This window comes from Molothrus ater, chromosome 3 (assembly GCF_012460135.2).
Source record: "Molothrus ater isolate BHLD 08-10-18 breed brown headed cowbird chromosome 3, BPBGC_Mater_1.1, whole genome shotgun sequence".
NCBI classification, from domain to species: Eukaryota; Metazoa; Chordata; class Aves; order Passeriformes; family Icteridae; genus Molothrus; species Molothrus ater.
In genome coordinates this window covers 39,906,566-39,922,406 of record NC_050480.2, presented here as the reverse complement: position 1 = coordinate 39,922,406, position 15,841 = coordinate 39,906,566, and the positions used below count along the sequence as shown (strand labels likewise).

Genomic DNA, 15,841 nt, shown 5'->3' with positions numbered 1-15,841 from the left:
TTGAACTGCTGACTCCCATTAACCACAGCAATCACAGTGGAGACTCTGCATACACTATTTACTTTTCCAAAAGAAGCCATGTTCTAGGTTCCTCTTTGCTGTTAGAAAAACAACTTTGCACTTGAGGAAGATACAGATACAGTGTGACGAGTCTGTATGATCAACACCACTGGTATTTACAACTTCATAAACTGCTGGTTAAGCTGTAAAAATCACTTCCTTCGTGTCAGCACTATAGGTATCAAACAGGCTAAGAAATTCTCCTCTCTGATTAGTGAAGGTCAGCCTCTGTTGATTCTCCATGTAAAATTAATTTGAAGTTTTCATATGAGATACACTGACTTTGCTCATAAATATGTTTTAAGAGGACAGGCAAGGCAAAACATATTAAGAGCCCCTCTGGTATATTGTTGTTAGTAATGCAGAAATAAATAAGAATACAAAAAACATTAAATGCAAAGTTAAATACAATACAAACTTTATTAAAAATAGGTTGCAAGTGAAATACAGTAGAAATGGGAAACTACAGCAGTTTTGATGTTTTTTTTCAAATAATGCACAGACAAATATGAAAAGCACTTTTACACATATTCACACTTGACCTGAATGCCCAATAGCGGCCAAATCCACTCAACTGAAGGTTATAGGTACTTTTTTGCTAAGCCTTTTTCAGAGTCTAGCAGCAACAGTAAATTCAGCCACAGCATAAGTTTTTTTCTTCAAGAAAAATGTGTCACTGTAAGGCTGCTAGTGTTCTCAAGATAAATTGGGAGAGGCTTGCTTTTGCTGATGAACAGACATAGCAAGCATGCAGATCCTTCATTAACACTTTGAACCAGTTTAATCTTCTACTTCATATTCAACAGGTGAAACGGTAAAAGCACACTTTCAAATAAGAAACCCGAAATACGTAAAAAATATTTACACTCCAATTTTCATTAACTTGCATTTATTTATCATACAACTCTTATTAAAAGTGATTTCTTTCCTAAGGCAGTGAAAGTCTACCCCTTTGTATTTGGAAGTGTGCACAAATCCCTAAATATATATTTATAAGAGAACAATATGATACAGGGGAAAAAAAAATCATCTAAAGCCAGTAAAGGGCTTTGTCAAATAGAAAATTTGTTTGGAATCACAATATATATTGTCTTAACATCACACAATGAGAAAGACTCTGATGAGGTCCTTATTCCCAACATCATCAGCCACATAAGCATAGCTGAGGAAATAGTGGGAGGAAAAAGATTAACAATTAAAAATTAAATAAGGCTATAACAGTGTGAAAAAATAGCTTGAACTGCCAAAAAGGCTTTCAGTACAACCATAATAGGATGTCAGTAAAGCCAGCTAGACGGAATGGGAGCTCGCTAGCACTGCTCCTCAGCATGAGCAGGGATGGTTCCTTGCTAGCACACCAGCTCTGTTAATGACCTTATGAACATTCCCACTTCCAGAATGCAGTACTGTATTTGATGCTTTGCTCTTCAGTCTTCTTGATATCTCCATAGAAAAAAAATCTATTGCTGAACTGATAATAACAGACTTATCAATGCTGTTCCAGGCCTAATTGCCCAATAACTTCTAATATGAATTTCTCAGAAAACATACCCACGTGTTCTGCTCACCTTCTGTAATCCTTGCCTTTAACACACTACTAACATTTTGGTCCTAGCTGATGAAGGGCCACTAAGTGTAGCCTACTATCTATTGCTTATGTAATTTTTAGTGAAACAGTTATCCAAAGGTTGTTATCTTCAAATTTTTTCAAAGTCTGAAGCACATATAATGGGGATACAACAACGTAGACTTTTCCATAACTACAGATAAAATCTTAGGCATCCATTTTAGACCCAACAAATACATAGGAATAGAGACACTTTTATTCCGAGATTCTATCTAGAGAATGCATGTTATGCCAGTACTAAGTAATGGTAAGATCTGTATTGATATGCTGATTCTTCTATGAACACCATACAGTATGTCACACTTGCATATGAAACCTTATTTAAGGTGGCCCAGACATTGGCTTCTTGTCAAACAACCTAAAATACTAATTTCTAGTGCACAGTTTAGTTTAGGCAGTTCAAGCTATTCTCACTCTCTCTGCTCAGCAGCTAAAACAAAAGTGTGTCTGTAAAACACCAGGAAACAGAACTTATCTTTGACAAGTGCTACTTGGTCTGGTGCAAAAGAACTTTACCCCCAAAACAGAAAAAAAGTTACCTTCACGTGATTCGCATCTTTAAAAATTTACAGTGCTTTCATTGTATAAACCACAAGCTCCTGGCAAAGTAATCAGTTTTCTTGCTATTGCAACATCTCTAAGTCTTAATTAACAGTCTTAGATATAGAGGAATCAAAGTCACTCCTTTCAGAAAACATTCATTTTCTGTTCATACTTAGTAGTGTGCCCCCAATCTCAATCCCTCAATTTGGAGATCATCCATTACATCTCATAAGGTGCTTTAATCTTATTTTGTGTTCAACTCATTTTCCAGTTCCATTAGTTTCCTAGAAGCTTTTACTTTATTGGATACATCCTGACCCTGTGAAAAAAGTCGCTGGCGTTCCCTGAACGTCAGGTTTTCTGGTGCTCCAGGTAAATCTGCATCTTGACTGCAAAGGAAACAAAAAATATTTTTTATAATTCTCATCTACAAGATCCTTAAACATAATCATTCTTGATGACACATAATTAGAGTTTCTTTGACTACAGCAAAGCAGTCTCCACTGTGTTCTGAAAGGTTTTGTTTCTCACACATACCTTTAACTCTGACATTGTGCTATCACTTGAGAGAAATTAATAACTTGACCATTTATTCCATGTCAAAATAAATGGACATGCTTGCCAATTTCAACACGAACGGCAGGTTATAAACTAAGGCTCTGCCTGTGTTAGCACAGCATTACTGCTTTGGCTAAACTAAAGCAGTTTTCTGTGGTGGCACATTTCTAAGAAATAGCACTGGAAGTGCTTTACTTGTCCTTTTCTTGTCCCATCATCAATATGCTACATGGTAAAGCCTGTATGAGATGTATACACAGCTTAAATCTTTAATGCTTATTACAGGTTTTGTAAGAATCCCACTGCGGAGGTACTGCTCAGATTTATAAATACACCTAAACCAGGTGAAGTTGCTCATTTACAGTGATCATTTTGTTTACTTGTAGTGCCAAAACTCGTTGCTATTCAGCAGTGCTTCAGATCATCTAAGGGCTTGTGGAGAGAACTTAATTGTGTTTTATAGTAACCCATAACAGAGCCAACAGCAGAACTCTGGAGTAGCCCCCAGAGATACAACGACGACAACAGAAAATACTGCAGAAGCTAGCCAAGTTAGTTGTATAGAAGTCAATGGACTCCTGTATATCACCTTTTAGATCTTTTGTCTCTTGGATCCCGATAAACATCCCCAGCAGCTGCTCCTGTAGATCCAGTGTATGAATTTATTCCTTATGCAAAAGAAAGAACTAAGTTTAAGGACAGCAGCAACAACACAGAAGTTTTATACTGTATTCCTTCAAAAAGGTGCAGTGCTTCTTTCAAGAAACAATTCAAATGAGAATCATAAATAATCAGAGGTCATGTGACCTCTAGACTATTTAATCCCAGTACTATTAAATTCAAACCCTCTTCAAATGGGCTATTTTTTTAATTCCTAATTTTGAGTCAAAACCCATTTTGTTTAGATTGTCCAGCACATGCCAAATCACAGTCTTCTAGAAGCTGTTCAAGAAGATCAACAGAAAGAACAACACTCTTCATTATCCTGTGACAAACTTCACAGGAAGTAAGTTAGCTGTAGCTCTTTCTGAGGCTAAAAGTAAGCAAAGATTAGTATATACCATCTTTGCAATTCAGCAGATTCAAAATTTTAGTCCCTGTTAAGTCTGATACACAAACTGTATCACTGAGAAGATGGCCCCTCCCTCCTGCCTCTGAATTTAAATTTCAAGTCCTGCAGCACTGCACCTTTAAGTTGATATAACACACAGGTTTTACACATCATATTAATTCCTTGTAAAGGCCACAAGACAAAACCTTTTATTTCCAATCAAAAGTTTAATAATTTAATTTACATTTAAGACCATATTCTCTTAATAACTGTCATGAAAAGACTAAAAAGAAGTGTAGCACACTACTCAGATTTGTCTTCAGACAGTTATGATCTTAATATTGTTCATGTTATGTCTTGTGAACCTTCTTTGGTACAAAAGGAGATGTTTGCTTCTTCCACTGGTATATCTAACTTCTCAGAAATATTCAGTAATTCTGAGTGAGGCTAAAACACATAAGCCAATTTAGCTAATGTGTTGTAGGCCAAATTTTTTCCACCAAAAATTTGCAGCAAACCAAATCATACTAGGTATGCCAGGCATATAAAGATTTTTTTTTCCTCTTAGTTGTGAGTCTTACATTCCTGTAAGTACTGCCTTCCCTACTTTGAAAAGCTTGTGGCTGGATCCACAAGGTTTCATTTGCATTTGGATAGTGGTTTTCATTTGGGTGGTGACTTTTTCCTTAGTGAGCTGACAGACCCAATGGTCCCTAAAGACCCAGTGGAAGAAAGCACGAGAGCAAAATTTGCAGAAGCATGGTTCACTAGAGTTAACACTCAGAACAGGAAAGAGCTGTAAAGGACAGGAATGTAACAGAGTCAGCGAGATGGGAGATGGTCAAACTGCACAGTGAATTCTGCATTTTGTGCAAACGGCTTTGTACGTTACGCAGGCAGTCTTCAGAGAAGCTTGAGCAATCAAGTGAAGTTAACCTGTTCTCATGGCTATTTTAAAAATTATGAAATAAGAGTATTCAGAATTAGTTGTATGGCTTATGAATTAGGCTATTAAAGGCGAAGCATCATACTACAATATTCCTTAATTGTTACCAAAACCCTAACAAATCTTTGTAAATTGTCCTTTCGATTGTTTTCCATGAAAAACAAATGTGCACAAACAATACCACTGAACATTTCACTTTCCTGAGATTCATTTTTCAATTAATATTAACAGAAAGCAGGATTAGAAATGCAATTATATACTAAATAGCATTCTGGGTTGTGGATGATGGGAGGCAGGGAGATTGGTGGTGACAACTAGTGACTGATGGTTCTAGGGTTGCCTAACTGATTACATGTACAGCCTTCTAAGTGCCAACTAGGGAAGGGATGCAACGGCTTTTGCAAGCCTACATGCTGTGATTGAAGGCACATTTTACTTTTTATTACAGTCAATTTTAAATAAGAATTCCTAGAAAATCCTTTGAACGAAAAAAAATTAAGTACAGACATAAAGTACCCATGTTTCATGTGAGAAGCCTGCCCTTTCAGAATAGTCTTAATTCTTTGTGATATCTGGTGTTCAAAAGCTGAAGTTCTTCTGGTACAAAATTGGCTGTGGGTTTATCAGTGATTTCAGGTGCACGGTAGTAGGCATTATGATAGTACACAGCAGGTAGAGTCCAGAATTATCCTCCAGTCTAATGAAATCACACTGAAAAGCTAAAACCTTCCCTCACTTTCCCTTAAGATTCAGAAACTATTACAGAGCCAGAGAGGAGTGACAGTAGGTTTGAAAAGAGAGGCTATTATCACAGAGACAACTAGGTCCTGAGATCTCATAGGCCACTCCATCATAAATTACCAGGCTTCCCCTGACTTTACAGGAGAATCACTGTAGATACTTTTATTTATGCAACTTGGGTGTTGTGCTGACCACAAACAGTGGAACTACTGATCATCAGCTGCACCAGTGGGACAGTAATTATAACTGAGCTAAACTGTCCCTTCAGTAATATTAAAAACTACACAATACAGTGCAGAGCTTCTCTTCAGCACTGGAAGCAGTTCAATGGTAGCAGAAGCTAATCTGCCCTGCAAAGGAAAGGATGCTAATTTTCATTGCTGGAAAATGATGACTTGAGCCTCAACTGAACAGGATGTGGACAAGCAGTTCAGTGGCTTTGTATATATCCTAAATCAGATTCACATATTATTGCAGCTGGATTAGAAGTGCTTCTAATAGATGGAACCTATTTGGAGGCTCATATCCTCCCAATGCCCAGGGCACACTGCTGAATAAAGCAAGCGAGTGATTTTCCCAATTTGTTAGGTGGCCAAAAAAGTGATGAGGGATGTAACACACTACAGGATTCCATCTGTGCCACTGAGACTTGAGTCCAGCAAACAAGTTGATCATTCAGCTAGAAGCCAGCATAAACACCTTCCCTTGGGATCTCAGGTGACTTGCTACCTTTCTCAATTTAAAAGGATGAATGATCACATAGAGTTGGTTGTCAGACACTTGTTAACTGCCAGTGTAAGTAAAAAGAATAAACTAGGAGAATGTCATGGCCACCACCTTCAAAAGAACATAGAAGAAAACAAATGTAGAAGTACCAGCAGATGCTGCTGTTTAAAGACAAAGTATTATATCAATAAAGTGCAATCTTATCAGAGTGAGACATACTCAAATAGTTAAGTATACAAGATTACTCCTATACAGCATCAGTTTAAAAAAAAAATCCCCAGACTTTGGACTGAATTAGCTTTGAATTCAAGAGTATAGTTCAATTAGTACTCTGCAGGTAAAATATGGTGCTGAAGTTACTGGCAGCTAGAACTTTAACTGAAATTAAACTTCATTATGGTTAGCTTGGAGTTATACAACAACAAGAAGATGAGGAGTCAAAGAAACATAGAGGTAAAGAAGGGAAGGAGGAAAACAAACAGCACTAAGATGAAATTTAGATTTTTGTCTCTCTGCAAGGAAACTGCACTGTACAAACCAGAAATTCAGGAATGGTGCCTAATACATGAAACTAACTGCAAGACCTGTATTTCTCTTGGTGCTTGTGTATTTAAGATCTACATCTACAAATACAATTTTTAAAGCCATTTGCACACACTATTAAAAAGAGAGAGAACCCTGGTACCAACAACAAAGCAGAAGATAAGATCTGTCCATGAACCCCTTAGGAGAGATTTCCTGTGTTCAAGAAAGGTGCACTTCCAGATGCTCTGAGTAAACAGCAGTCATACAAAACAAATCACTTAGAGATACAGAGTGAAAGCCAAAACCAACAGTACTTCAAACTGATTGAGTAGCAGTTAAAATAATTTCTGATTCATACATGAAAGATGGAATTTTTGCTTTTGAAAAGTTTGGGTAAAGAGCAAGAAAATTTGAGAGATCAAAATAATTAAAAATTGAAGGATTCATATTAATATCAAGATTTAAGTTAGATCACCAGAGTGAAAACAGTGATTAAGGGAGGGGGAAATCACAAAATAAGTGATTAAATCTAGAGCCCTGGAGTTGAAAATACAAGGACAGTTTTGAAGAGATGACTTATTTCATTGTTTCTACCTTTAGAGCTGCTGGCATGGATGAAACTCGGTTTGTTTGATGGGGGCGGGGGCTGGCTTTTTTTGACAGTAGTACTGTTGGCATTGACAGAAGATGACTGGAATGAGTTGGAAAGAAAGATGCCATCTGAAACTGGGCGAGGCTGGCGGGAGGGCTGCTGTGGCTTAAGGGTGGCAGGAGGAAAGTCACCATAGGATTTTCTTGTGCTGGAGTACTTATCCTGACCTGCTAGATTGGAATCCTCCTCCTCATCATCATCATCATTGTAAGCAACAAACTTGGCAGTATAAATCGTGTCAGGGGAGAGGACCTGTGTTTTGAGGTAAGAGGTGTTTCGCTGAGGTGGGGGAGGAGGAGCGTTAGATGAAGGGGTTGGGGATGGGAGTTCATATTCCCGTGGAAGTGGAGGTCTGTACAGACCAGGCTCGTCAGGTTCCAGCAATCTTCGCTCAGCTTCATCGTGCTGCCTGCGCCTTTCAGCCTCTAAGCGACTGTAATACTCCTCTTCCTGGCGCCTCTGAAAGCCCAGAGGAAAAAGAAACACAGTGGTCAGACATTTCAATCCACGAGATTTAAGCTTTCTATCACTTAGCTACAAACATCCTCCGTCAATCTTTTTTGTCTCCTTTTCTGGCTATAAGCAGGGCATCTATATGGGCTCGTACAGAGAATATTTACTACTAAGAGTGAATGATTTTCGTGGGTGCACTGGTGTTTGGCCAGTGGTCAAACTGTCACATTTGCAAAAAACGAGCAGCCATCCAGTAACACAGTGTAGCTGTTATTTACAGATTTACCACTGCCTGTGGTCACTAAAGCAACTGCCTGCATAAACTAAGGGCATTCCAACATTTATTACTCAAACTGTAACTACAGTTAATAAGGTGCAGATTTACTAAAGTTGTAGAGAATCTGTGGGAGAGGAATATAACCAAAATTAACTACCGCCTTAAAAAAGGAACTTTGTGATTTTGTTTCATGCTTATACAATGTAAATTAGTCAACAGAGCCTTGGAATAGATGACTCCTAACCAACTTTCTAGTATAAACACCAGGAAAACTACTTTCACACAAAAAAATTATTACGAAGAATTTTTCCAAAACAGGCATCAAACAAATACTGTTAAAGGCATTTAAAACAGAAATGATGGTAATGATATCTACATGAGGTTACTGACCATTTAAAAGGTCATTAAATACCTTCTGTGTATTCTTCCGCTTAAAAAGACTGTTCTGTTTTTAAACTAAATAACATTTAATTCTGTTCAGCTCTTGTCTCAGACACATTGTAAATTAATACAAGGGGTTTATTCAGTAGTTCGATAACAAATGAGGTGTATTTGGGAACTGTATGTACATTACAAAACCCTTTGCGCATAAGCATAGAATAATTTCTGCTGAGAATATATGGCATCTGAAATAACCATAACTTCTGGTTTTAATCCACATGTTTAAAGAAATCCACCTCAATGTTTATCTGTCCAATACTGAGTCAGTTATCCTGAAAAAATAATAAATAGCTCTGATCTTGTTCATCTGCGGCAAAGACATGAAACTCATCTCCTTGTACTACTCTCTAAAACCATTTTACTGATGGTACTGAGTTCTGAGTTGGTAGAAGTATCTTAGTCAACATCTGCTAGTGAAAACTCTTTCAAGTGTGATCCAAATGTCATTTGGCTGCATCGTTTTCAGAAGTTAAGAAAGCCATAGTTGTTTTCTCTTGGTTGCATTTTTTAAGGTCTCTACAGTCTACTTCTAAAAACTTTCCGCACTCCAGATACACCTTCCTCACTTCTCTCTTATTACCACCTCTTCCACTCATCCAACCATACTGTTTATGGAAACAATTTAACAAAGCCTGAAAAATAAATGAACAAAGTTAATGTATCTAAAGTTTGGGGGCTTTTTAAACGTATTTGCTCAATCTTCCAAGATGAACGACTTTAAAAACCAGCTTTCTTACTGAAGTCAGTGTTACTAACAGGCAAACTGAACAGAAGTAACTGCTTTCTCTAGGAACAAAAAGATCTTAAGAAACATGCTGAGTCAAATAAGTTGCTTTGTCTTCTAGTTGATCAGTTAAGCTTCTCATATTTATGTATAATGTTTCACAGAACCTACAGCCCTGAATTTTTATAATTTGACTGCACACTTATCTGCTAAAATTATTTACTTGCTTTCTAGAAACCACTTCCCTCCAAACAGTCCAAACATAAAAAGCAATATGGAATATTCATCACTACTCCATCGCATTTCATGCTTCTCTCTGTATCTATATTAAAAAATACTACAGAAATATGTAAGTGTCATCTACTGGGACATAGGAAAACCCACTAGCACTAACTGAGCCATGATAATAAAAAAGGTATGCAATTTATGATGGGAGCTGAAGGGAAACAGGAAGTACCTGATTTCTTCCATAATTTTCAGAAAGGCTCTGAAGTTAAGAGCCTCGCCCCTGCTAAGAACTGTCAGGCACTAAGCCTGCAGTACTATTTCTGCAATACCAGTCAACTCCAGCCAGCAGGAATGGGCTGTTTCTTTAATTCCTTTTTGGTTTGGATAGACAAGTTGAAGCCTTGGGCCATGATCCCTATCACCAGGGCTACTGTGTTTAAACCCTGCTGAACCAACACTGAGCTGGTACTGGGCAGGCTGAAGAGGAAAGGCCTGCAAGAACCCCTGTGGCACTCAGAAGACCACAACCTTTTCTTCAGCCTCTCTCCTGGTCCGCTCCTCCTCTTGCTGTCTGCGCTCTTCTTCCTGCCTGGCCCGGTCTTCTGCTTCTCTTTTCCGCATTTCTTCCAGTTGTTGCTGCCGTCTGCGTTCTTCATCCTGTAACTAACAGAGACACAATTTTAATTGGTCACTCACATGGGCAAGATGGGTCAAAAAGTTAACTAAAAATGTAACTAAATACTGGCATCTAAAAATAACTCATTCAGCAGAGAATGCTATGCTACATATCCATCAATACAATTTCCAGTCATTACGAGTATGCTTTGTTACACTGTTGCCAAAAATCCCTAAGGAAAGAAAAAGCAAAATAGAGGTGCACAGAACTACATACATAAAAGCACAAATTTCACAGGGAGACATTTTTAGCAGTCATGTATGAACCCCCAGTAAAAGACTGATGTGACTCATGCTCCAAAGAGCTTCAACAACCATAGTCTCATAGGTACAGTAAAATGAAATTAAATACTTGGAACCAGAAGTCCACAGCTCCAGCAGTCAATTGTTTTTTTCTTTCTGGATTAGAATTCAAGCACAGGAAAATCATGACTCATTAGTCAAAGGGTCAATCCATTTAAAGTAACAGGCTCATTCAGCAAGTCTGCAAATAGTCTCAGGAAATAAAATCTCCCACTGTATCTGCAGCAGATGGGTTTTGGAAAAAGCAGAGAGCGAAGGAAAGAAAACGTTTGACTACTGGGATGAAACAGCTCACAAGAACAATTCATGTCCAACAGACAATACTGGTTTATATATGTGTGTGATGCTGCACAGATAGGAAAACTGAGCACTATCCAAACTTTGCATGATTCTTTAAAGCTAGCAGTATATAAGCCCTTGATGGACAGGAATATTCACTGGCAAAGTAATACAAGTAGAAATTAGACTACATGCTGTGTTATTTCTTACTGTTGCATATGTTTTAAAGTAATTTTTTTTTCCCTCCACACAATTTTTTAAAAAAATCCTTATTAGTATAAATCAACAAATTATTTGATCTTGCTATAAACTGCATGTAACAGGGATACTTTTCTACTCCTGGATTTTATGTTACAATCCAAATTCACTTATAGAAAAAGACCCTTAAGACACAAAGCAGTACAAGAGAGAAAGAGAAATTAAATCTTAATAGACTTTGTGAGGACAACCTTCATGCAAGTATCTTCCTCCCCAATTAATTAATAAAAAAGTATAAACAGTTTGGCTAATTTTCTTCCAATTATTTCTCCACATTATTCATTTTTGAGCATGAAAGCTAAAGAACAAAATTAATTTGATGAATGTATTTTAGAGGATGCTACTTCCGAGTAAATTCCCCTTATTTAGGGCTAAAACTTTGTCATTCCTAACTGAAAACAACAAAGATAAAGATCGAACTCAGTTTGCACTGCAGAGCAGCGAACAGAGTAGTTAACCAACTCCCTACTTGGATTAAGACTTCTTGTCTTAGTTATTAGAAAAACATTATTTTAACAAAGGAGATAATATTGCTGTCAAAAGGAAATACAGCTACTAATTCACAAGAGTTTATACAAGAGAAGTCATTTCCTCTTAATAATGAAAAGAAAAAAGAAAAAAAAAAGGCAAGCAAAAACTGCACAGTGAGAAAATACAGGAAAATTCCTGTCCCAACTATATTAGAAAAACACCCTAAACATGGCAGTTACTGCTCCCAGGTTATGGTATGGATGCCTTACTGCTTAGCAGCAAATATTCCTATTCAAAAGCACTTAAATGGTAAAGAATTTCCAACCAAATTATAGAGAAAGTTAGGACTGGTTTGTTTAATTGTCTTCTGATCATAACTAAAGAAAGAAGGCAAAAGTTACCAAGCTGCCCACCTGGTAATTGTTGTTAACATCTGAATCATAAGAATTGTGAAGACAACTGTATTCATGTCAGAGGCTATTCTAGACATAATATATCTATAGGAAAATAGCTAAAAATTGTATGGAAGGCAGAAATGAGAATACAGAAACTTAAGAGATGACATTTCATTTCCTGATGATCACTAACTAGTTTCTATTTTGGAGCATTCCCAGACCAAGGCACGGAGTGGTAGGATGATGAGATATGCCAGAGCACTTGCAGGCATGTGTCTGTAATTCTGTGTGTTCAACAGTACCCAGTTCTAACTTCACCCTAAATTTTCAAGATGCAAAGGAAAATCAGCTTTGCATCTCACTTCTAGTGAGAGGGCTGTAAGATTCCCAGGTGGAGTATTTTGATTGGATGCTTCTCTATCCAAATCAGTTTCTCTCTTGTTTAAAAGTCATGTTTTCACATGATTTACTGTACTTCCACTATCTCCTCCAAAGCCAGGTGCTTATATTTTAACAGGGAAGAACAACTAATTTGTACAGCCAGAGTGATGGAGAAGAGCATTCTCCCAGCTGTAACTGAGCAAAGCAACTGAGCACAAAGCGCCAATTCTTCTCCCCTGCTTTGACTCAGCTCTACTGCAAAGTGCCAACCATTTGCTCAGTCACACAACTTTGTCTCCCTATTGCCAACATCACTCGCAGCACTACTCCTACACCTCGGAGGGCAGAGAAGTCCACCCTTCCTCCGAGCTACTGCTTCTGGTAAAGGGGTCAGTGGGCTGATCCTATCAGGAATGTTAAGATATCCACACACCTGGCAGGCCATTCTCAAATCCAGGAACTCTCAAATTTCAAAAAACGTTAATTTCTCCGAGTACTGCTTATAACACTCTAAAAGATGCTCCAGGAGAACTTTAAGTTTATACCTATTTATTTAACGACAGCTAAAAAGCTGTGTCAGATCTCATAGGTCCTGGGGAATTTAAAAAACAAACACTATCTAATACAAGCTGACAATTCTTGTATTAACTGTTCATCACCTTCCTTCAGCCTTGTAATTAGAAGAACAGCTATCAACCATGCTCACTCTAAACATACAAAATAAGCATCAAACAAGACAAAGTTTTGTTGTTGTTGGTTTTGGGGTTTTTTAAGAAACAAAGTAGCAATTACTTGGGTATATGAAGTATATACAATGCATTGTTTAGATGCATTTATGTCTCGAAAGTCATGTGAATAGGATAAAAATCATGAAAATATGAAAAAGTGGTATTTTCTGGCTGTAGTGTTCAACTATTTTAGTATTAGCTTGCTGCCTTTTTTTAAAGCTAATTTTATGAACATCATAAATCATTGACTGATTCAGGCCATGCATCCATCTAGCCCAGTATTTTTCTGTCTCTGACCAAGGCAAAAAGAGCTGCACTTGAGCCTGGCCTTTTCTTCTAGCATTCCCCTGGCATTTAGCACACTACTAGAGATGTCAGCTGGTACAGCCTTGTCTAATCCTCTGAGCAGCTGTTTGCAGGCGTGATGTCTATGTATTTGTCTAATCCATTTTTCAAGCTGGTGATACCATCTGCCTTCATCAACCTGTTGCTGAAAGATCCAGATGTTTGCTGTCTGCTTGGAAAAGCTTTCTATCTATTGAGTTGCAGCTCCAGGAATCAAGGTTTGAGCAAAAAAAATATAGGTAGTAATTAGAAAATATTGATAAGATACTAAGTCTGAAAAATCCATGACTCCTGGCTTGTCCTTAAATTCAAGAAGGTGAAATGCTTCACCTGTTCCACTGCTGTAAACTGTTTAACACTCACGTAGCACACAGATACAAAACTGAGCACCTAAGATTTTATAAGAAGTATGCATTTTAGAAGGTGATTTTTTTTCATAAAGCAGTGCTGAATATTCAAATCCATATTTCGAACCGACACACTGACAGTTTTTCCAAGCAGCACAAATTAAATTTTACTAACATCCCCTTTCTTTTAGAACTGGTACACTAATTACACAGAAATTGACTTTGAAGGGGATGTATTTTTGCTATGGAAGACTACAAAACTCCTTTTCCATGCCCAATGAGTGCAATAAAATACAAAATTAGCTGGAGTCATAGCAATTACTGTTCCAGTTTGAAAGCCTGTCATGTTTTAGATGCAAGAGAACAGTATTAACCAATTGAAACTGAAATTATATTGTAATTTAATGATTGCATGTTTATGCAACCAACTTGGAAATATCAGTTTGGAAGTGATTTCTGAGTTTACAATCCATTTTTATGTTAATCTGCCAAAACCAAACACCTGTAACACCTGCAAACAGCAGGGTGTCAGCATGTGCTGAAGAAGTATGCTGTATTATTAGGCTCTCAGTACAATCTCCCTTCAAACTGTAAAGGAAATGTTCTTAGAGCTCTTCTAAAACCTGCATGGGTGCAAAAGGGAAAGGAAGCAATCTTACCTCACAGCCTGTTCATTCAAAGTTATTAGTAAGATTTTGTAAAAAAAATTGCACAAATCAATAGATACAGTTTTTATGTTAGATCACTGCTGCAACAAACAAATCAAGTCTGCAAGCAGAACACAACATCTAAGAGGAAGGAAACACAGGGAAAGGAATCACCATATCTGAAAACATTCAAATGCATGCTTGCAGTTAACTGACTGCTTACAGTATCATAATGATCTCTGAACACCTAAAGATGCCAGATCATCATCCAAAGCACATAGGGCAGTTAATAATAATAAGGAACTGAAATGGGAAAGAGATATTGAAGAGAAAGAAACAAACATACCAAATCTAGAACAGAGATTGCTGGCACAGCAGTCTGCTGCAGGTAGTAAGAAAGGGGAAAAAAAAGAAAGATGCACAGTGTAAATAAAGATATGTTAGACATGTGTTATTTCAAAAGCATTTTCTTTTATTTGTTTAGTTGGCTGCTTTAGAATGAGGAACTGAATGGACATAAATGTGAAATACAGAAATTAAAACAAATAATCCAAAATATCCAAATAATCCACCTCAGTAGTACCGCAAAGATGCTACTTAACTGCATCTCTAAAAGTGAAATGTAATCAAAATGAAAACATGAATTCAGTTCAATACAACTGTTATTTTTTAGTTTCAAAATGTTCCAAAAAGCTGGAAGAACTTCATGCACAAATAGTGTTTTAAAGCCAGCACTTGCAGAGAAGACTAATATTGTTATGCAATACAACTGGCTTTTTTTTTTCATTAACACGTGGCTTTCTTAGCCTCGCCACAGTAAAATTTCAAAGACACTGTTTGTTAAAATGGCAGTTACACATTAATTTTTTATGCCCATAGGTAACTGTCTACTGTGCCACAAATTGCCTGTTAGCAATGCTGGACTTTAGGGAAACCTGTTTGCTGAATACATATTTAGCTTTTTCTTTCTTCAATTTCCAAGTTTGAGGTATCTATTCTTTTACACAGTAATAAAGTTAGGCATAAGGGAAAAAAAAGGAAAGCAATGCAGACTGCAGCGAATATGAGAAGAGTAAGTTTAGGAAATGAAGCTGCCAAAACAATCGTGAACTCAAATCCCACTCAAGCCACCAGCTATTTCTGAATGTCAAAACAAGCATGTCCAAACATTTCTCAGGAATTAAACACTGCTTATCACAGAATTAAGTCAACTTTTCAAGACAAACACACAGAAGACACTGAACATATTACAGAGCTAGCTTTTAAGCCTGGAAAAGCATAGCTATTGGTATGTAATTTTGGAATCCATGCTGTTATTCAGGAAAGAACAGATTTTCCTATAGACACCTTTTCTCAATATCAGTAGATTTAGCAGAGTCTTGGGAGACAACAGCCACCAGCAAGAATGGTTAAAAATTCCACCGAACCAACTGTTCAGTTGTATTATCTTATTACAAATA

At 37.2% G+C, this 15,841-nt stretch overlaps 1 protein-coding gene across 1 annotated transcript in view; it reads right to left on the bottom strand.

Annotated features, from left to right (window-relative positions):
• Nucleotides 1-461: 461 nt before the first annotated feature.
• Nucleotides 462-15,841, bottom strand: part of AFDN (afadin, adherens junction formation factor) — a 115,500-nt gene continuing 100,120 nt past the window's right edge. The window contains 4 exon segments of the mRNA XM_036379461.2: nucleotides 462-2,619; nucleotides 3,378-3,456; nucleotides 7,597-7,888; nucleotides 10,081-10,215. Of these exon segments, the coding sequence (XP_036235354.1) occupies nucleotides 2,475-2,619; nucleotides 3,378-3,456; nucleotides 7,597-7,888; nucleotides 10,081-10,215 (651 nt within the window). The 3' untranslated portion in view covers nucleotides 462-2,474.